Source organism: Dreissena polymorpha, chromosome 1 (assembly GCF_020536995.1).
Source record: "Dreissena polymorpha isolate Duluth1 chromosome 1, UMN_Dpol_1.0, whole genome shotgun sequence".
Taxonomy (NCBI): domain Eukaryota; kingdom Metazoa; phylum Mollusca; class Bivalvia; order Myida; family Dreissenidae; genus Dreissena; species Dreissena polymorpha.
Genome location: NC_068355.1, coordinates 81,086,109 through 81,110,201, shown reverse-complemented (window position 1 = coordinate 81,110,201; position 24,093 = coordinate 81,086,109). Strand labels below are relative to the sequence as shown.

Sequence of the window (24,093 nt, the reverse complement as noted above, 5' to 3'; positions counted from 1 at the left end):
TGCTAATTTAGATCACTGATTAATCAATAATCCTATAATTAAATACATAAACCCTACAGTGGCTCTGAAAAAAGGGGACCTAACTTGATATGAACAACAAGGTCTACCTAGAGAATGAGTCATTGTGGAAGGAACTATCTGGCGGATGAAACTGCTGCATGGGATTTGCGTCGTAGGGATCCAAGCTACCACCATAACCCCGCGGCGTGTGAGGCTCCGATGGTACAGGGCTATTACGGTAATTATCCCCGTAACCATCGTAATAGTTTGGGTTAAACCTGGTGGGTGTGGGGGGTCCACGCTGGGAACCATTGACAGGGGAGTCAGGGTGGACGTTGCGCTGGAGGCCAGAATACGGTGCATAGTTGTCGTTGTGCTGGTCTTGGGGCAGGGACGTACGGCTGCCCAGATTCTGATTACTCTGCTTCAGCTGGAACACAAAGCACTGGCATAACTTATCAATACAAAAGTTAAGCTGGGTTAAGCAATAACATGATGCATGTTCGAAGATATCTCCAAAAATGAATTCATTTATCGATGCTTAAAACAACATACATGGAACAATGATGCTTTATTAAAACTTTCTTCGATATTAAACACAACCACACATACAATGTAATTTATACAAACTGGTAGAGACAATGCAATTATATTCATATTCTGAAGTTATAAATTTGCAAGTTACTAACCAGGTTACATGGGTAACTTACCTGGTTGCCTGGGTTACTGACATGGTTGTGTGAGATACTGACCTTCATGTGTGGATTACTGATCTGGTTTGATGGGTTACTGACTGGTTGAGTGGGTAACTTAACATGAAGCATGGTTAACAGAGCTGATTGCATGGTTTTACTGATCTGGTTTCCTGTTTTCCTGACATGGTTGTGTGGGTGTTTGACCTGGCTCAGTGCTGTCCACAGGCCATTTAATGATACCTTGCCGGGGCTCTTGAATTTCAAAATCATATTCAGCGGTGCACTTGAAATTTAGCGATAAGTGTATTTTTCTGAACCTAGCCCTTCTTAAGATCAAAGAAATATAGACTTCGCCGAATATTGTGATAGTTTGTCAACTTAAGCCTGCCTAAAGGTGGAGCGTTGATGTATTGGAAAATCTAATTGGCCAATGAGAGCGCACATTTTGCTTTAGCGACAGCACTCGTAGGCAGTCCAATACCTGCAGTTACATCATGCAGACGACAAGTGAAGTAATTGCCATAAGTGTTTAATTTTGTGACAGTTTGTTAGCTTTGTTTTCTACACCACCCATTGGTACCTACGGTTACTGACCTGGTTGTATGGATAACAGACCTGGTTGCATTGATAACTGACCTGGTTTTGTGGGTTACTGACCTGGTTGCATGGATAACTGACCTGGTTGCATTGATAACTGACCTGGTTTTGTGGGTTACTGACCTGGTTGCATGGATAACAGACCTGGTTGCATTGATAACTGACCTGGTTTTGTGGGTTACTGACCTGGTTGTATGGATAACAGACCTGGTTGCATTGATAACTGACCTGGTTTTGTGGATTACTGACCTGGTTTCATGGATAACTGACCTGGTTGCATTGATAACTGACCTGGTTTTGTGGGTTACTGACCTGGTTGCATGGATAACAGACCTGGTTGCATGGATAACTAACCTGGTTTTGTGGGTTACTGACCGTGTTGCATGGTGAACTGACCTGGATGCGTGGGTTGCGGTTGCTGTTGTTGCTCTGCAGGGAGTGATGAGATGAGTGCATGGAAGTGTCGTGGTGTGGTCCTCCATTGTACGAGTTGTAGTCCCCGCTGTATGGGCCCCCTCGGCCACCATAGTGGTCCTCTGGCATGTAGTTCATGTTGTCCTCACTGCAAACACACAAACAATTTATGAAGATCATGTGGAATTAGGTTGGGTTTCATGATGATTTGGGATAGATTTCATTCAGTTGGTAAATGATATCACTTGTTTGTCAGCAACAATATACACAGATAATAAACTACTTCCCAACCCTGCAGAGCATACTCTCAAATAACAATTATACATAAAGTGAACCTTCAACTGCACCAGCATGAGAGAAACCTTAGTATACCGTATTGGTCCATGATTTAGGACAAGCAACCAATTTTCTACCAACTAAGCACAAAACAAAGTAGAACAATAGACACACACATACACAACAAACACACAAACGAAACAAATCCAGGGTCATTCTGGACATAGAATACAATTAATTAATTGTTACCAAATTTAAGAGTGTAGTTGACTTGACAGGAAGCAAAGAATATCAATTGCGTAAAGGGGTGTTGATAAAAGGATCAATTACTCAATATCTAATACAATATTTCATAACTCAGCAAAGAATATCACAACATACACTAAAATAACATCTTGCTATTCTGTATAGTATTAACAACATATACAGTTGCATGTTGATACACAAAAAACAGAGAGACAAGGGCTGTTTGTAAAACATGCATGCCCCCCATATGGGCTGTCCGTTGTAGTGGCAGCCATTGTGTGAATACGAATTATGTCACTGTGACCTTGACCTTTGACCTAGTGACCTGAAAATCAAAAGGGGTCATCTGCGGGTCACGATCAATGTACCCATGAAGTGTCATGATCCTAGGCAAAAGCGTTCTTGAGTTATCATTCAAAAATCATTTTACTATTTCGGGTCACCGTGACCTTGACCTTTGACCTTGTGACCTCAAAATCAATAGGGGTCATCTGCAAGTCATGATCAATCTACCCATGAAGTTTCATGATCCTAGGCGTATGCGTTCTTGAGTTATCATTCAAAAACCATTTTACTTTTTCTGGTCACCGTGACCTTGACCTTTGACCTAGTGACCTCAAAATCAATAGGGGTCATCTGCGAGTCATGATCAATGTACCTATGAAGTTTCATGATCCTAGGCCCAAGCGTTCTTGAGTTATCGTCTGACAACCACCTGGTGGACGGACCGACCGACCAACATGAGCAAAGCAATATACCCCCTCTTCTTCGAAGGGGGGCATAAAAAGTTCACAACAAAAATACACAATGATGTCTTGTTCTGTGAAAACTGGTCAAAATGCATGTGCATAAAGTGTCGTCCCAAATTAGCCTGTGCAGTTCGCACAGGCTAATCAGGGACGACACTTTCCGCTTTTATGGTATTTTTAGTTGCAAGGAAGTCCGTCCTTACTGAAAATCAAGTTTAGGTGGAAAGTGTCGTCCCTAATAAGCCTGTGCGCACTAATCTGGGACAACACTTTAAGCACAGGCATTATGCCCAGTTTTCTCAGATCTCGACTCAATGTCAATTGACAATCATGACGTAAGTATTCACATTTTGCCTAACCGAAAAGTACACATCTGTGCAAAAAATATCTCAACATTTATGAACATCATATCTATAAAGTTTAATGTTGATCCCAAAAGAAACGAAGACTAGTTCACTACATATAGCACACATGTGCAGCATGACAGAAGGACCGACCAACCAACAAACCAACCGGATGATTCCAGTTTACCCCACTAGAATTGTTTGCTGGGTGTAGCTATGCTCATTTCTTGCACAGAAACTTGTAGAAGCATCCCTGTAGTTAGCTACAAGCTGAATTCAATTATATTTGCACATTAAAGTTCTTTTTTCTAGTACATATTGAAATTGAAGGGCCTGATTTTCAAAGATTTTCAATAGCACACCTTATTTCATGCTTTGAAATTTTACTCATTATACAAAACCTAAAGCAAATCTTCCCAATGAAGTAATTATCATTCATTTTAACACCTACATGTAGCTTGCAGGTTTTAATTTTCTACTGAAAGAAGTTTGCATGACATCCATCTCATTTTCTATTTACAGGGATTTTTTTTCTTAAAAGCAAATAAGCACTATTTGGAAAAGCAATTAAACTAGGAAAATATACACATCTTTCAGCTCAAGAAAGATTGCAAATAGTTGCTGACAATCATGTAAGCTACATGTACACATTGAATTAATCTCTAATAAAAGGGGGGCTAATGCATGTGCATTCTGCACAGGCTAATCAGGGATAACACTTTTTCGCCTAAGCTTGATTTTTGCTTTGAAGAGACTTTCTGTAAACAACAAGAAATGTGTTTGTCGGAAACGCAATGCCCCCTATTGCGCCGCTTTGAAATAAAAATTTCAATATATCATTTGACGGTTTACAAATTATCTCCCTTATTACTTCCATTGGATTGTATTTTTTGACGTTTGACCTTGAAGGATGACCTTGACCTTTCACCACTCAAAATGTGCAGCTTTATGAGATACACATGCATGCAAATATCAAGTTGCTATCTTCAATTTTCAAAAAGTTATGATCAAACTTTAACGAAGGTTAAAGTTTTGGTTGAAGTTTTGGATCTCACACAATGAATGAATGAATGAATGAATGACAGACAGGCCAAAAACAATATACCCCTGATCGTTCGATCCGGGGACATGGAAATATCATAAAAGTGGAAAGTGTCGTCCCTGATAAGTGGATTTCACAGGCTAATCAAGGACGACACTTAAGCACATGCATTAAACCCCTTTTTCACAGAGCTGAGAGCACGGTCCAAATGTTTTGTTTTCATTTGTCTACCAAGTGAGGATTGTAATGGGTAGGCATATTATTTCTGTAAAGCAAAATTGTATGTAAAACTTTGCCATAATTTAAGGATAATTTTTTATATATGTGACTATATATTTCTATGTAGTTTATTTGTTTAACCAATTTACCGAAGGATCATGATGACAACAAGAGCACCGCATAACGGGTGCCACGCTTGACCTAGTGACCCAAAATGGGTGTGGCGTTTAGAACTTATCAAGGTGCATCTACATATGAAGTTTCAAAGTTGTAGGTGGAAGCACTTTGATTTTAGAGCCAATGTAAAGGTTTTATCACGACACCGGAGGACGTCGGACGGCAGACGGCGGGCGACGAAAAGGCTATGACAATACCTCGGGTTTTCTCCGAAAACAGCCTTGCTCATAAAATAAAAGTATATTCAACTCTCTCAAAACTTATTAAGAACAAAAATTAGGGGTCTTTTCATTATAAAAAAATATTTCAAGTAGGGTCAATTTTGTTGGGTAAGAAGGTAATGGCAAACAAAGGTACTTTAATTGATGGTGTTGTTATAGAGAGAGTTATACAGTTTTTAAATAGAAAAACTTTATGTTAATTTAATGTGTGAACATTTCATTAAGTTTGGTTTTGTTTCAACAGGACATGTACACAATCCATGTTCTGGTGATCTGTTTGATTTTTGAAGCCCATGATGGCACATTTCATTGTTAAAATTAACACATACATGATGTGTTAAAACACTTAGATATTAGCTACATGTATTTGTATCACACGTTTTTTTAAATATATTTTCAGTTGAGCAGATTTTATTATAATCAGTTGAATCTACACCAGTAAAAATCAAAATCTGTGTAAAATATGGTAACTATTATTTATGTCTTTCAAACACAATTTCAAAATAGAGATAAAATTAAAGCAATGATGGTGTAATGACATAATACCATAACGTAACAGGAATGTATCTTTGCATATTTTCATTATGAATCACAATGTATTTCTCTCATATCAGTAAACTTAAACAAGCCTTGAAAATGTCATGCTGATTAATTTAACATCTTATAAAGCACTGATTCATCACAAATTCTTGTGTTAGAGAACCCTCAAGGTAAACCAACGAAAAAATTATTTGAATGTGAATACAACTGATATAATTGTTCTGTTCAGAGAGATTCCTCACGAAATGTCAACAACATAAACATCAACAAGAGCTAGCTCCTTATCTGAACTGCTATTCAATTTATATGTTTCTGTTTGTACCTTAAAGAAAAGTTTTGGGGGACTGAACTTAAGAACTACAAAATGCCACAGACATCTCACATGACAAATTTCGTGTCCAGGGTTTAGGTAGGGTGAGAGTTGGTTTGATTTTTGAAATAGATAGTTTTGTGTTAGTTTTTCTATTGACTTGGTGCCGTTTATGTAATACATCTAATACATTTAACAGAACAACCAGCTTTACCATTTCCCCTTCAGAAGCAAAGTGAAAATGGCTTTTGCAACCAGCATAAAACCAGAAGAGCCTGGAAGTGACTCGCAGTCTGTTCAGGTTTTATGCTGTTTGCTGCTCATTAGTATCTTAAGGTTGGAAATGAAGCCTTTAAAACTTGAATCTAGTAAAGAAGATTATAAATTAAATAAGATTTTCTTAGAGACTAGAAACACATTAAAGTGCATCTATAAGGGGTAAAGGGTTAAATGACCAAAGGGAATGATCAAATAGAAGCCTCAGTGTATTTCGAGGGGTAAGGGCCAGAACGTGATAAGTGCAGTTTTGAAGGAAAATCGGGTTTTGCAAAAGAAATATGTAATATTTACTGCCGCATCTTTTGCACTCAAAACCAGGCTTATATTCAGTCATTTAACATAATTATTGTATAGAACTCCATTGCACTAAGTGTTATGGAGTAGTTTTGTATTATGCCAGAACGTTATATATCCATTCCTGATAGAACCAGACTGTAGTAAATGCACTTGATACAATCTGGCTGGAAAAAAATAAATGAAAATGAGACAGAAAGTAGGAACCAAAATGATATAAGTGCACTTGTATATAAATAGAAAATAAACATACAAGGATTTTTCAGAGGCGTAATGTAATAAGTACACTTATGCCTGTTTAGATTAATATGTAAGGCAACACTTGCAGTGTGATAATGTTTCAAGTGCCTTTACCTAATTAACTGAAAACACCTAAGTATCATTTTAAACAATTAAACAAGATAGCAGATGTTTTGTCTTGTACCTGGAATGGAATGTGAACATAAAAGCTTATGTTTTCATCAAGTAAGGAAGGCAATGTATTAAATAATAGGTGAGTAGTGGATTTAGTTCTTCAATTATTTAGTAGTTTTTACTTCATTATTTTGTATAGTAAATGTAAATTATGTAAATCATGTTATTAGAGCCTATCATTTTCTTCGAAATGAATAAAGTTTGTTATTACAGATTGATATTAAAATATTCTTAATTTACGATTAGATAATTATTAAAATATATTTGCAGAAATAATGCAAAATTTACACTGAAAAGAAAACGCAAGGCACAGCCAGAAAAGTGGAAGAAAAATATTAGAAAGAAACGACGCATGCTTGGACTACAGTACACAAATACAAAAGGGAAGACTGTTGAAGCAAAGCGGCTATTAGATGCTCGTTGCAACTGCAGATATAAATGTAGAAAAATCTTCACACATGAGCAAAGAGATGCAGTTTTTCAAAACTACTGGAATATTGGATCCTACGAACGCCAAAAGGACTTTTTATGTTCCAATGTGAAGGAAAACACTCCTGAGAGAGTTCGTTCAAGTGCAAAGAAGAGACGTGTGTGTTCAAGAAGCTTCTACCTTGACAATAAGCGAGTCTGTAAAGATTTTTTTCTTAGAACATTAAATATTGGCAATAGGGTGGTAGAAACGGCTTTGAAGTCCTCATCCACTGGAATATTTGCTGCATTTGACAAAAGAGGGAAACATACACCACACAATAAGACCCCAGAAGCAGTGATTAACCAGGTTAGACAGCATATTGAATCTTTCCCTACGGTTGAGGCCCACTATACAAGGCAAGACACAAGGAGAAAATTTCTTGGAAGTGATCTTAATATCACATAGATGTATAGGTTATATAAAGAGAAGTGTGTAGCAGATAAAAAGAAAGCTGTCAGTGCATCAAAGTACAGAACAGTATTCTGTGAGGAATATAATTATTCATTTCATGTACCTAAAAAAGATCAATGTCAAACATGTGTCGTATACCACCAGAAAGAGACAGATGGTGAATTAACAGAAACCATCAAACAGGACTACGAAGAGCACATTAAAAGAAAGTTAAAAGCAAGAGCTGAGAAATAAAACGACAAAACTAAATCCAAAGAAGATAAATCATACTGTGTTGCTACTTTTGACTTGGAAGCGGTGTTGCCAGTTCCGTGTTGACTTGTCAGTCAAGTCTACTATAAGCGGTTGTTTCAATTTGTCGTTCTATTCTTTGGCAGATGCAAGTGTGACTTGCTACCTGTGGAATGAAACCGAAGGCAACAGGGGATCGTGTGAGATAGGAACTTGCATACAGACTTACATACAGTCATTGCCAGTGACAACAAAACATCTGTGCCTTTACTCAGATTGTTGTTCAGGACAGAATCGAAACAGGTTCATTTCATTAGCTTTGCTACAAGCCATCAGTAAAAGTCCTAGTTTAGAAACAATCGATCAAAAATTTCAAGAAACAGGACACACTCAGATGGAGAGTGATTCGGTGCATGCAGCAGTAGAAAATGCTAAGAGGCGTACTTCAGTCTTTGTTCCAAGCGAATGGGACACAATCGTTAGATTGGCTCGGAAGAAAAAATCCTATACAGTTGTGCCTATGAAACACTTTGACTTCCATAATTTAAAGTGTCTGGCAAAGTCTGTATTTCCACAAAATATCATTGATCTTGAAGGAAGAAGAATTCAATGGATGAAAGTTAAGTGGCTCCAATTTCGAAAAGCAGACATAAGCAATATTTATGTCAAGCATGACTTTGACGAGAAATTCCAGTGCATAAAAATCAAACAGTCACGAAAAGGTATTTCTCTCAGTTCAAAGCTACCACGACTGTATACTGAGAAACTGCCAATAGCAACTGCTAAAAAGAAAGATTTAATTTCTTTGTGTAGAAATGGAACAATACCCTCGGAGTATCACAAATACTACGAAGACATACCAGATGACAAAAATGTGAGAGACTGCTTACCAGATCCTGACGCACTGGAAAGTGATAGAGACTCCGACCCAGAGTAAGGATCAGCTTGATTGAGTTTTGTTACAATACATGCATAGGTGTTGTATTCAGTGGACAGTTGAAATCAGTAGACAGTTAAATTGGTACAAAAGAAACAGTAAAATGTATAGTGACAGAGGTCTCTTCATAAACAATATTTACAGAGAGGACTATATGAAAGTTTTGTTTGACAAAAAATGTTACTTGTGACATTTTTAGTGTTTACCCAGTATACAATTCAGTGAAATTCTTATTCTTAGTACACTTAAACCATTTTCTATAGCATGCACATGTGCAAAGTGTTTTTTGATAGTTTTCAGTAAGTGCACTTAAAACTATATAAACACAGATAATCAGACATAAGTTCAGGTGCATTTGTAAACAAGTGCACTTATTGCGTTTATACACTAAATGGCTCGACAGACTAGTTTCATGCCAATAAGATATAAGTACATTTTTCTTTAAAACACCATTTTGTATTTAACCCTGCTTATTCTAAATTTTAGTGTATTATCTTATGAGTATTTGCTAGCATATAATCAATTTATCATATACCTATCTTATTTCAAATAAAATATATTAATACTCAAAACCTTATTTTTGATTTTCCCAAAAGTGTGAAAAGTGCACTTATCACGTTCTGGCCCTTACCCCTCGATTTGTGCCTGGTTTTGACTTCCACATTAGCTACCTATAAAAGAAGACTTACCCAAAGTGCATAGTACCCCGGCTCTGGAGCTCGTGTCTGCAAAGAAACAATAAGATAGCATTACCAGTGGTGGTTTTAACCACACAAAAAGGGAGAAAAGAGTGGAATTTTTCAAATTTGTAAACTGTCATCAATCCCTTTATTTGGGTGACCAATACAGGTCGTAATTATATTTATAGCAGTCCAATCGATACAGTTGGCTCTCTTTTGCAAAAAATCATGACACCAGGCTTGTCAGACTTATAACATCCCTGAAAAGGATCCTGAAAAGGGGAAACTCGAAATTTTAAACTGGAATCATCTGACACTCTCAAGGCGACATATTTCAAATCTTGTTTATGTTTACAGCCATTATATCTTGATCCTCTTTTTTCCTCCCCACCCACTTATATTAACTCATCAGCAAGTGTTGCTACTTTATACAAGTTTAGAAAGCTCAGAGAAATGCAGTGTAATGCATGTAATAATCAAAGCATACTGATGATAATGAGATTTCATAAACAAACTCGTTTTCACCTGAAAATAGCTCTTCTAATTGAACTGAATGTAAATTGATGGTTTCCACACTTCCTCTCCTTCAGACTTTTATTTAATATGAAACTGCATCAAATACATCTGCATAAGATTTGAAAAGCAAAGATTCTTTTTAGCTTCAAACAAAACAAGAAATGGTGAACAGATCACATAGTTTAGTAGAGATGCCTAAATCAGTTAAAGCCACTTTATACAATCTTTTTACTCTTTTTTTCTTTCAAAACACATAAAACTTTGATTTTTATCAAATACTAGTATAAAAAGTACCACACCATTTCTGGTGTACAGCAGAAAACTCCTGCATGAACACAAGACATTAACGCTTTAGGGGGAAATCTCGGTAAGTCTGTGCATATCTGCGTGTTATAAATATCACTGAATCAAACAATAGTTGATTGATGGAAACATACAAAGGTTTTGAATTGATTTCATTTCAAATTCTTGGTCATATTCATACGTTGGTTCAAGATTGTGATGATCACTTTTAACACTTCTTGATGAGCAAGATAATTTGGCAATAATCTACCTTGTGAAAGTCATCTGTCCAGAGAAATATTTGGATCCTATTTATGTTATTATTTATAAAATAAGACAGTCATTTGATTACAAATACTTAACCCATTTATGCCTAGCGTCTAGAAAAAAAGGCCTTGGCAAACAGCATAGACCCAGATGAGACGCCGCATTATTTGGCGTCTCATCAAGGTTTGCGCTGTTTGCTTAAAGGAATTTCTTTAAGAAATAATTCTAAATATATATAGAAATAAATATAATAGACATTCCTAATTTTAAAAAAATAAATTGATCCAATTTAAAAGGATGGGAGAGTCCACTAGGCATAAATGGGTTAACTTGCAAATGACTTTCAAGTTTCACACACTGATGTACCAAGATATTTGGGAGGATTTAACAAATGTGTGACAAGTAAGGCATACAATGATGTTAACACTTCATGATGATTATAGAGGATAAACAAATATTGTTTTTGTTCAACTTTATAAATAAGTATTGAATATTTTATTAACAAGGAACATTACAGCTTCAAAATGAATACTACACATCTACAACACCCACCTCCATCAGACCTGCATTGAAGATAATTCATTTTTCAAATGTCTACTTTATGCATCATTTCAATGGGGATCATGTTTTTCCCACACAATTTTCACCAAAACTAACTCAGTGAAGCAATCACCCCCCAATCACTCAAGCATCCTGCTTTCTTAAAAAGATTATTTTTGTCTATGGCAAGTTGCAAGTTTAAAGCCACCGCATGTGACAGTGTATAAAAGGACAATTATAAGAAAACTAAAGAAGTTCTTCTTGTCACAATGTGTAAGTCATGAACAAGGGATTGTCATCCCCAAACAAAATGAAATATAATTATGTTGAGATCCCAAGTAAACATGTTCTTAATTTTGAAACCTTAACAAACCAATGGATTTTGGAATGTTTTGGAATGTTTATTTAATTACTAAAGCTACATAGTGTTTAACAGAATATAAATAAACCAGGTTTGTCAGTATGAAAAAATCAAAGAGTGTGTTTTACAAACCATTAAGCACTTAAGATATGTGTCTCTACTCTTGTCGAAACTAAGACAGAATTGTAATAGCACATAATTATATAATATGCCCCGATTTTAAAGCATTTTGGTGATCAAATTGTCAAAACATAAATTACTTTATCACTATAACTCAACCATAACCCATTGAATTAAATTACTACATTAAACATGTTCGGTATGTCATGGCATAAAAGGAATATTCAGATCAATGCATAAAATAATCTGTCTGACATGACTATCATATAACATAAGGAAACGATATACTATAGGGGATGCACTTTTGGAAAATAGGCTTAATGCATGAATGTAACTATAGTTTAAACCTATTTATTTAAGCACTATTGCATCAAAAGCCTGAGGCTTATAAAAATGATCGCGAGTCCGTTTCATGGGCCTAGAACCAGTAACTGGTGTCTTGGAGGGAGATCTTGAGAATGCTCCCACAGCAGGGATCAAAACCGTGACCTCCCAGTCGCTAGGCTGACACCATAATTATTACACCACAGCCACCTTGAAGTTTTCCCAAACTTGCCTGTGCAGTCAACAAAGGCTTATCAAGGACGAAATTTTCTGCTTAAACTGGATTTTCATTTAGGAGAAATTTCCTTTAGGCCACAACAAATTGATTAAATGTTCGATGGATTCGCAGCACCTAAAAATCTTAAAACTGAATAAAAATATTTTTATTTTTATTTTGCGCCTGCAGCAAAAAATTTGCTGCGCACCTATTTATTAAATGATTTAGTTGTATTTAGCCTACGTATTTTACGACATAGGCTTAGAGTGTTATAACACTTTGCGTTATTAGATTGGTTTATGGTTAAAACAAATGGCAGTGTTCGTCTGTCTTGTCATGTCGGCAAAAGACACAAATGGAAATGTTAATTTTTTCCCGTGGCAATGAGTCATTGCATCAAAGATGATTTGAGTTATTTTATCATTTCAACCGGATCTACATCAGGATGTGAAATGTCGCCGTTATGCGTTCGATTGGTAAAAATCTGCAAATAAACTTGTTGGTATTGATTAAGTTAAAATATTAAAAATTAACATGCGAAGGAGTGTTGAACTGGACGAAAAAATGTCGAGTATAATATAAATTGTACGAGCCACCTATCTACTAGTTCAAACTGTTGATGGCTAAGTGTAAGGTGTACATTATGCCCCTAAAACATGAATTTAACATAAGTGAGAAAGTGAAGAAACTTTCTGGACCTTAACAACTCTACTGGCATTTGATTGACTTTTTTATATTAAAATACAAAACTTTAACTACTCATTTCTTATTTTTCTTTCATAAGGAAGTTATGTTTTTTTTACTTTACAAAACTTAAACTTCTCATTTCTAATTTTAACTGTGCTAAAATAACGAAAGTAATGCATTTAGTATTGTATAATACCATAACCTATGATATTTAGAACTAATACAAATTTGAGATATTTCGTATCAGTGTTTTTGCCCCAAATTACAGACTCGTATAGGCTGTGTCCAAATTGAAAATTGTAATAAAGCTGTTTCTCCAAAAGTAACTTTTTTTCTTTAAAAAGTCTCGCCAAAATTTCCAAAAAAATAAGTCATTTTTTTTTAATAAACTCAATTGGTTTATTGAGTTTATCATACAGCAGTTTAATGCCCTAGCACTTTATAATATACATTTTAGAAAGCAGTTAAACATGAACTTATTAACAATTGGTATACTGTTATCTATAATAATAATAATAATGATTCAATATTCTCAATTTCATGGTTTATCGCACGTTATCCCCAATAAAAAAGGCACATGCTGTAAAATATGACGCAAAGAAAAATCACTGCTTATGCTTGATATTTATTGTATTATTTATTGTGTCATGTTATTAAACCATCATTGACAGAAAACTAAGCTTCTTATATAACTTTGATAATGAAACCTACATGTACAATGTTAAATTTAAGTAATAACTACCTGGTGTGAGTAAGCAGAACAGCTATTAGAGACTGTTTTTATATATTTTTACAAACATTTGATAAGGGCTTAAACTCAATTATTACTTCTAAATGATCTTGTACTGGTATTTTGCAGATATCATGCAATTGTTTGGCAAAATATATCAATTTACATTGACAATACATAATGTGTTTTTTATTTTTCGCTTTTCGCTCGCCTGTGATTTAAAAAAAAATAGAATAAAAATTAATTTATTTTAATTTCGCTCGCTTGCTCCATTTTTGGGAAGCAAAAATCAGTAGAACAAATCATCAATTTGTTGTGGCCTTAAAATATAAATTCTATAAATGCGGAAAGTGAAGTCCCTGATTAGCCTGTGCAGACTGCAAAGGCTGATTTGGGAGAACACATAATGCGCATGCATCAAGCCAGGTTGTCACATAATGTGGCTCATATATCACATTATATGCAGGACATGATCATTGGCAGTGATCTTCTTCACATGCATGTCCCAGTTATATGCAGGACATCATCATTGGCAGTGATCTTCTTCACACGCATGTCCCAGTTATATGCAGGACATCATCATTGGCAGTGATCTTCTTCACACGCATGTCCCAGTTATATGCAGGACATCATCATTGGCAGTGATCTTCTTCACACGCATGTCCCAGTTATATGCAGGACATCATCATTGGCAGTGATCTTCTTCACACGCATGTCACATTTCATGGTAATGACCAGACCAGATTTGCCAACAGACAGATTTATTTTTATAATTGATAATACAAACTTTGTGCTACAAAAAATTGAACCTTTAGTTTTATTATTAATTTTCTGTAAAGCATGCTTATGTGAACCTTTAACATCTCTGAGGTTTACAACAAACCCCCCTAACATAAATGCTATTACAAAATGTGATACTGAAAGGTAAGATATTTGGACATTTAATTCAATTTGCTACAGTTAGGAAACACACTTTATCTGTTTGCCATCAAGAGGGCATGGTTGTCATATTGATGTAGCTGATCTTTCAGCATGATTACACAAGCATGTAAATCTCATTCTATGAAGATAGCTCTTGCAATGAGACGTTTGAATACCCAGAGACAAAAACACTGATAGAGGAATGTATTGCCCGGCAGGTAATATAATGCGAGTTACATTCCTTAAAGAAAATTTCTGCAAAAATGGGTTTTATACCATAAAACGCAAGTATATCTCTATACCTGCCTGCACATTGGCTCAAACTGGTCAGTAAAGACCATGTCCGCATATAACATCACAAAACTTTGCAGGACTTTAACCTTTTCAGCGCGGGAACCGAATTTTGAAGGCCTGTGCAAACAGTTTGGATCCAGATGAGACGCCACAAAGCGTGGCGTCTCATCCGGATCCAAAGTGTTTGCTATTCTGATAGCATTCTTTGAAAAAAATTGAAGAAAATGCTAATTTTAACAATTCAGCAGACGACATTATAGCAGATGACAAATTTCCCAGCATGCAAAGGGTTAAAGCACTAATGTGCATGTTGATCTGGAGCTACACTGGGCGTATATGGTGTAAGACCAATTTTTGCATGTAGTGGCTCTTATCATGCTATCTTTATTTACATTTTGAACTAGACCACCAAAATTATAAAAATGTTATATGAATGTCCCAATAAAAACTGTTTACACATTTTCATAAAAATCTTTAAGTTTTTTATGAACCCTGTCTTACATCAGTATTTTTCATCTTTGCACAATCAAATCAGCGCTGACAGTTTTATCTAACCTGATTTCAAATGCTACAAATAAAGGAGAATATAGAAGTCATTTCAGTGATAAGTCAAAATGCATCAAGAGGCATTTCACTGAAGTCATATCTCCCCTACTTTCCTCCTGGTAGCAATGTTTACATTAGTACTTTTGACAATTGTAAATGTCAGAAAATGCAATTTAACTTTTGTCAACTTCTTCCACACAACACAACAAGCACTTTACAATAATTATAAATGAAAACATTATATCATAACATTACATAAAACCCCATACACACAAGGGCTGGCCTGCTAACTCTGGGTAATTCTTATCATAAACGAAAAACACAGAATGCAGAGGTTCACTCAGCAAGGTGACAAGCATTGATAATGTGACATACAGGCCAGTAGATGCCTTGAGATTATACAAAGAGCATATGACATGCCATAAGCATGCTGAAATGAAGTTTTGCATAATGTTCTGATAGAAAAGTGTGGTCTCCAAAAGGTTGTTATAGCAGGCCAGCAAGGTCCAGAAAGAGGACATCACCATTGAAGCACAGCACCATTTGGCAAGAAAACCTTGAGTGTGCACTGATATCACCATCTCACAGGGAAATCATATTTTTATTTTTTTCTAAAAGTGCTTAGACATTTATAAACCACTGTGCCACATGAAATTGAATATCAGGGGCATAGTAATCCATTCTACATTCTTAGCATTTACCTCGTGACCTTAAAACTCTTGCATCTAATAAACAGTTGGTTGGTACAAGAAATGTTCACTGAACACTCAACTTAAGGAGGGAGTAGCAATGCCATATTTTAACCCATTAGGCCAGAGTTTTTTAATAAATAGATTTTCGGACCCGCCGACTCTTATTTTTGACGAAACCAAAAAAAAAAAAATTATATAATTTCAATCTCGGATTTTTTTTTCGGGTGCCAAAAGCCGGGTTTTAGACACAAAACGCGTGTCGGGTTTTAGAGAAGTAATTTATTTAAAGCGTTTAAGGATATCGCGTGTAAATGTATCATAAGCGCTTCTGTAACATCGATCATTTTTACTGAAAACATGCAAAATGGTGGCGAGACCACGATGACTTTATACTGGTTTGGACTTATTATTTACCAGGATGCTAAAACCACAAAACAATTTATCAAAGCCACTAGTGACCAATCAATTGGCGATGTTGTGCGCAAACATGTTAATGAACACGACGAAATCGCTTCACTTGAAGCGTCTAAGACAATGATTGACACAGATAAGGTTAAGTGTGACCCATCTATGCCAGTGAATGTTTTGGTCGAGAGCGAATTGAAATGCATACATGCTATTTTAAAGTACCAAACCCCACAGGATCGTAGTATTATAAAAGAAAATGCATTTGATGTCCTAATGGCTATGAGGAGGAATTACTGCTACCTTCCATCTGCCAGGTAAACCATTTGTAAATTATTTAAGAAATTTTACAATTTAATATATGCAATATATTCATTATTTGGCAAACCTGTCATTGCAATTAGCAGGCTGACCAAAAATAATGATTTTATTTATTTTTTATATTAACCCTTTCAGTGTGAGAACCGAATTTTGAAGGCCTTTGCAAACAGTTTGGATCCAGATGAGACGCCACAGAACGTGGCGTCTTATCAGGATCAAAACTGTTTGCTATTCTGATAGTATTCTTTGAAAAAAATCAAAGAAAATGCTAATAAATTGTAGCAATTCAGCAGACGCCATTTTAGCAGACCACAAATTTCCAAGCATGCAAAGGGTTAATTGCTTTATAATTGATAAAATACAAATCTGTTTTGATAGTCTTGGCAAGGTGGTACATGTGACTTTTATAGTGACTTTTAAAAGATCTGTTTTTCATCAAAATGTAACATTGAAGGACATACTGTAGCCACATTTTTCAAGGTGCAATGTATTAAAAATGTGTTATTCTATCTCTACATAATTCCTCTTTGCTATAAGATTGTAGTGGGAAACTTGTACAGCTTTGTGTTTTACAATTTTAAATATTAAACCATCACAAGCTTAATCTTGTTAATTTTGTAACTAATAGATTTTGGTTTGTATTTTCTTTTAATACTTGAGCAACACTTGGCGTGTTTCATTTTTGAATTACATATAAAAGATGTTGTTTTAATAGAGGAATATTAAAGTGCCTAGGCAGTGACATGGGGGATTGGACGACAGATTAAGATTTTTTTAATTTGAAGATTGACTTTGCCAGAGTTTTTTTTAATTCAGATGTTCATTTTGTCTTAAAAGGAATTACTTGCAAAAGACATATTTGCGTGTTTGTGCATTTTCATTTGTAACAGAAACTGTTTCAGATAAAAGAAAATTATGCAACTATAATTATATTCGTATGAATGAAATGCAGGTCCTTTAATAAATGTGTTTATTGCTAAAGATTTGTATGAGAATGTTTAGAACATAATAAATTTCATTGACATTTATTATTTTGGTCATGAAATATACAAAGAACTTCATACTATAACATTTTTAGCATAGTGCATTTTTGGTCACCATCTTTTTTCTTTTTTTTTTTCCGTCCTCCTACTGGACATGTTTTGGAAAAAAATCTGAAAATCTTTTAATTAAAAAACTCTGGCCTTACCAATAGTATGCAACCAACCCAGGGAAGTGCATTGAATCACAGAGAGACCCCAAAGTTCTGTCCATGGCTTCAGGGACAATCCACAGTGACTGTGGACAGCGAGGTGACCCATGACCTACCTGGCTGTGGTCAACAGCTAGTTATCTATGTATGGGTAAACAGAGCAGTTTGTTGTGATAATATGTGTACACAACAAGCCTCTTTTATCAGAGACATCCTCATGTACTGCCTGACTCACTCAGCAATCTTGCCATTGAACTGACAATATTTAGGCAACACAAGATAGACTTCGATAAATAACTTTCATAGGCCATTGCAAACTGACTACTCAATTGATCAAATTTAAGCAATATAGATGTTCAGCTGACAGTGTTACCTACTGAGTATTTCTTTATGATATTTCACCTTTCAAATGTCTTACATTCCAAGTAATATGAAAATGTCAAACAATATATTCTCATAGCATCAACAATCATTTTGAGCAGAATATCTTTCACAAAATAAACACATGGTAAAATACTACAAAGTCTAAGCTACTGAGAAAAACATTCGACAATCAAACATCAACAATTAGGTACATCATTAATTTGCTTACCATTTTTAGAAGGCAAAACCACTTAATTCCTTTGCACTTAATAATAGTGTACAGTCAATATAGTCACTTTATTTACATCCACATATACAACTCAGCAAAAAACAATCTAAAGAAGAACAAACTGGGTCTGTTTACAAAACTGGTTGACACAAACTCAAAGACACATTTCTACATTGATAAAACATTCCCACTCTGTCTTATCCTGAATGTCTACATGTAGTAGGTCAGACAAAACTCTGCATTCTTTCACCCTGTCAAATAAAGGTATACCCACAAACTCAGATAATTGGCTGTTTACCGATAACAGGACAAAAACACTTTATCCCTCAAATCCACAGTTCTATTCAGCTGTGCAACTTTCAATATTCAATATCTGCAAACTTTTATTGCGCTATTTTCCAAACCAACTTATTATACCACATGCTGGAGTTTTGTGTAAACCAGTAGGCAAACCTATAGACCAGTAATCAAGTTATAAGTACAAAATCAATAATAAGAGATATTTTGAAGCAAGCGGCAGTTTACGGATTTCTTTATCTTGCTTGTCATCTGTTATTTGCTTAAGCTTTATTTAATGTTTTTAGACCTTTCAGTCCTTTGAAAGAACAGTTTAAATATGCAGGCTGTTAAAAGAATAGCGGAGCATTTAAAATAAAAGAACAATTTAAAAGGAATGTCAACACAAGATTTTGATAATGATATCTTCCTTTATGCATGAGAACTTTTTGTATGATTAAAAATTATGCATCCACCAAGTTAAAAGACTGCAAACTACCATACTACAGGTAGCTTGATTTAAGAACATTATAATTATAAATAATATCTAATAATTATGCAAAATTATATACAAGTTTCATGCAACTTGGCTGGCACTGTAAAATCAGTACAATGAAAATCAAAAATAGACAACAAAATCAATCTACCCAGCAGCTAAACTTCTTACATCTGCAATCTTATTAACTACACTGATTACCCCGGTAAGCATTTTCACAATTAAAGAGCTTTGCTTTATTAATAGTGTCATTTTTTCATGGACTAAATACAGGTGGTCTTTATTTGCAATCAATATTTTAATTACCTGCATGTAAGTAGTACACATAGCTCTGATGTTTTTGGAGTGTGAAACTTCAATAATTACCAATACTAGTAGCTATGAGCAATAATTAAAAAACATCAATAATTGATACTAGCCATTTCTCTTCAGTGATCCTTAAATGCTTTCTGGTATGTTTCACTTCATAGACCTTTCACACCCTATGAACAAATATTCTTAAGTCACTAAAATCTGAATGGTGCTGTCTTTCATGCTAGTTTATTGAACACTAGAAATATATGTGTACGACATACTCATAACAAGAAGATATCAGTTTATAAGGATTAGAGATGACCTTTATTCTAACATGAGTTTGATTATATATGTTCATGACATTAAGAATAATAGCACTTGGCCAAGAAACAGGTAAATAATAAATAAAATATAAATAATATAAGTGAAACTCACGGATGCTCCTCAATTTGTCCCTTTATGGTCTAATTTTTATTAATGAATTATTGCTTAAGGGGCAATAACTTTCTACAAAACTAACAAGATGTGAACAATATGCTCAGCTCCACCATTTAGGGATATCGCTTAACAAGTTTCATAATGTTCAGATCTAAAGTTCCTATTATATGATACAGTAACATAAAATTCATCAGAAAATGTCACATTATTATTAACAAGAGATGTGTTTGTCAGAAACACAATGCCCCCTAATGCGCCGCTTTGATTTTGTTTAACCTTTGACCTTGAAGGATGACCTTGACCTTTCACCACTCGAAATGTACAGCTCCATGAGATACACATGCATGCCAAATATCAAGTTGATATCTTCAATATTACAAAAGTTATTGCAAACGTTTAACCAAGGTTAAAGTTTGTGACAGACAGACAGACAGACAGACAGACAGACAGACAGACAGACAGACAGACAGACAGACAGACACAGACAGACAGACACACAGTCAGACAGACAGACAGACAGACAGACAGACAGACAGACAGACAGACAGACAGACAGACAGACAGACACATACTATGACAGACAGACAGGCCAAAAACAATATACCCCCGATCTTTCGATACAGGGGCATAAAAAGGCAATAACTACATGAACATATATTGGAGCAGAACAAGTTGAAAATATAATTATGTTCAGCCAATATGGATGCTGCATAGTTTTACAGTCCAACCCCTACTTCCGGTCACCCCTCATCGCCGGTCGCCTCGTGTAGGCGGCCGGTGTGTGCCGCGACCGTCGATAAACACTATATAATGCACCCCTCTTATGCGGTAACCCCGTTTCACCGGCCAGCGGCCAGCTATTTTGCATCCCAAATGTTAAATTTCCCCCATATGAGTGGTCTCGCGCGAGTAAGTCAGTCATGTACATTGGCAAAATTACTCCAACGCAATGGCGATAAAATCCATACTTACTTCCAGTCTGCGGTTTAGGCTCTGTAGTACTGAAGCGTGTTGTGTGATAAACATTTTGACAGCCAGTTTGCAAATTGCAATTAAATATTGGCGGATTATCGGGATATCGGGTTAAAAGCAATTTGCGACCGTTTGATCTTTTTGTTTCCGCATGTGCGAATATCACCTATTTTTACTGGAAAAGAGATAATTAATTTATAATATATTATTTGTAGTTGTTGAATCATACTATTTCAAGCACACATTATGACAATTATCGGCCAATTAAAAGTTAAAAAGAACAATGAAACTTTTAGCCGAAATCAACTGATCTACATGTTCTCTGTGCTACAATATTTTTATAAAAAAATCAATACACTCACGCTTTTTACGTGACATTGTACATTGGTGCATAATTTTCGCGCGCTTTTGTCGGGACAAAGGAAATATATATGGACTTTTTTATGCTAGAATTTGTAAACATCTCGTTAACATAAAACAATCGGGAGTGTGTTTCGGATTACAAATGATTACGGTATTCTCATTTGGGAATTAAACAAAGCATTAATATTTGTTTTTATATTTACAATTATTTCAATATATTAATTTTGATAAAACCCTTTACGCGGCGAAAAAATGTTTTTATAATTTATGCATGAAAAGCACAATTGCCAGGAGGATTACACCCAGTTGCTATAATCAGTCTCTTAAGTAACTGGCGAAGATTTTATCGTGGAGGAGATCACTGTCGGGACCAATTTGTGCGGTAGGTATTACAAAGACATAAAACTGCAATAAACCAATTAAATTATCGATTGATAGTGACACGGGAGTTATTCACGCATAACTGATTCACAACTGTTCCCATCTTAAGTGCATTGGGACCATACAACGCGCATTGTGTAAACAATGAATCATGAGAATGATTCTTTTTCATTGACTTGATTCTGATGATGATATTGATGATGATTAGAAAGATGAATAATATTTTTTTGTATGAAAATTTTGTTTTATAGCTGATTTTAGAAAGGAAGAAATACAATTATTAAGTCTATACATTGTTTAGTATATGAACACATATTTACCATTTTGTTTATACAAAAATTGAACAGTTTGCCATGCACTCATCAACTCCAGACTCCCTATGACCCAACCCCCTCTTAAGAGGCCAACCCGCTTAAGCAGCCAATTTGGCCGTTTCCCTTGACTGGCTGCTTAAGAGGGGTTGGACTGTATATTATCTACGTTAGCGTTACCGATTGCCGAAATCGCCATTGGCGATTGCAATTCCTGGCTGGCGATTAAAAATAAGATTGTCATGAAATTGGCGATTGAAAAAATTAGACCCTACGCTTTTCAAATGCACAGTCTAAATGCCTGTTTTCAGGCCGTATAAATCGCCAGAAACATCAATAAGATAACACAGGTAACAATTACCGTAAAGGCCCCAGGGGATAATGACGACCGCTTAGGTCTATAATCCACATGGCTAATGATGTAATGTCTTAATTTGTCACGCTTTTCACTGACACCAGACTTTTTCGAACATTTGGGTTAATCGGCGATTTACGTTATAACTGAATCACTGAAACGTGCCGTGTTATGACCTATAGATGTTATGATACAACATTATCGCATCGACCAGTACGGAATTTTCATTTAATAAGATGGGCGGAGTTATGGCATTATTGACATAGCCACTATAAACTTATTTCCCAAGAAACACGATTTTGATTGGCTAAAAAAGTAGATATGAGTAACTTCCCTTTACGGTGGCTATGCGACTTGAAAGACCAATTTAGAAAATGAATTGCCGATTCCGGGAAAAATGGATGCTTCGAACGAAAAGGGAAAGTCGAAGCAACAAAAATTAACACAATTCTTTAAAAAAAGAAAGCGGACAGAATGATGTAAGCTCAGGGAATGACCAAATGTAAAAGCTTCCCTTTGTAATTATGACAGTCTTCAACAGCCCCATTCAACATAAACCTGTGGAGGACTTTTTGGCTTGGCTAACTTTGACCTCTGCCAAGCCCATCATGGCACAAGAGATGCAGCCTGAAAGGCATTATTTGAACAGTTTTGGGACCATCAGAATAAATAAAGTTTCAAATTCACAACACTTGTCTTGCTATAAATGGAAATAAAAAGCGTATAACTTGTCAAGCTAATAATGAACAACATGTACAGCAAGACAAAAGCTGTCAGCTGACATCGAAGACCTGTGTTGATCTGTGACAAGTAAGGTTAACATGAAGAAAATTAAGCCAAAGGTGTTGCGGAGCTATAAACCATTTACAATCGGTTGATAACATAGGTCAACCTGAGAAATGGCAACAAATCTATGCAATTGTTATCAATATTTTATTGACAGTAATGTGGCCATATATGACTATTTTATTTCTTGTATTTAATAGGGAGTATAATTTCACACCATTAGAGGCTGTAAATACACACAAGAATTTATGGTTTTAACATTTGCATTAGTCCATACAAAAATCTTATAGCTCATATCTTTATCAAGTAAATGGCTGTAAATCATCAATTATCTCTCAGAACAAAAAAGCTTTAACAAAAATAATTTCACTGAACTATCATGTACAAAATTATATACCCAGATTTAATTCTTTACCTACTAATTTGTTTAGAATGTAGTTTATTTATTTTAACATACAGAATATATAACTAGGCTCTAAAACCCACCCTAATTAAGATTTTTATCACTGATTTAACAAATAAAGAATAAAGAACTGAATGCACATCATAAGCATAAACCTTATTTTTTACAACAATAATGTACTAATTAATGAATCTTATTTAACGACTTCTGAGGAACAAAAATATTGTATATAACATTTCTCTTCTTTCATTTAAATGATTTATATTACACCAGAAAGCATGAAATCATCCTCAGTTTTATCTGCATGCCTTATTACAATGTAATGTTAAATACCTCATAAATTTGAAGTCAAATGACTCATACAGCATTGAATAAGCAAACAGAAAGAAAACCACTTAATGTGAACCTGCTCACAAAGAACAGAAACAAGAAACCCAAAGGGAAAGTTGTTAACCCTTTGCAT

The 24,093-nt window shown here is 35.2% G+C and overlaps 1 protein-coding gene across 8 annotated transcripts in view; it reads right to left on the bottom strand.

The window, feature by feature from the left end:
* The window catches only part of LOC127837566 (catenin delta-2-like), a 69,564-nt gene that overhangs the window by 21,567 nt on the left and 23,904 nt on the right, over positions 1–24,093 (bottom strand). For 6 of the 8 annotated variants that reach the window (XM_052364772.1, XM_052364802.1, XM_052364791.1 and 3 more), the window contains 3 exons: positions 9,558–9,593; positions 1,689–1,854; positions 108–430 (listed from right to left, as the gene is read on the bottom strand). In XM_052364772.1, the coding sequence (XP_052220732.1) occupies positions 108–430; positions 1,689–1,854; positions 9,558–9,593 (525 nt within the window). Of the gene's footprint in view, positions 1–107; positions 431–1,688; positions 1,855–9,557; positions 9,594–18,555; positions 18,800–24,093 lie in introns of those variants that run through there. The other 2 variants (XM_052364830.1, XM_052364813.1) reach the window with 2 other exon arrangements.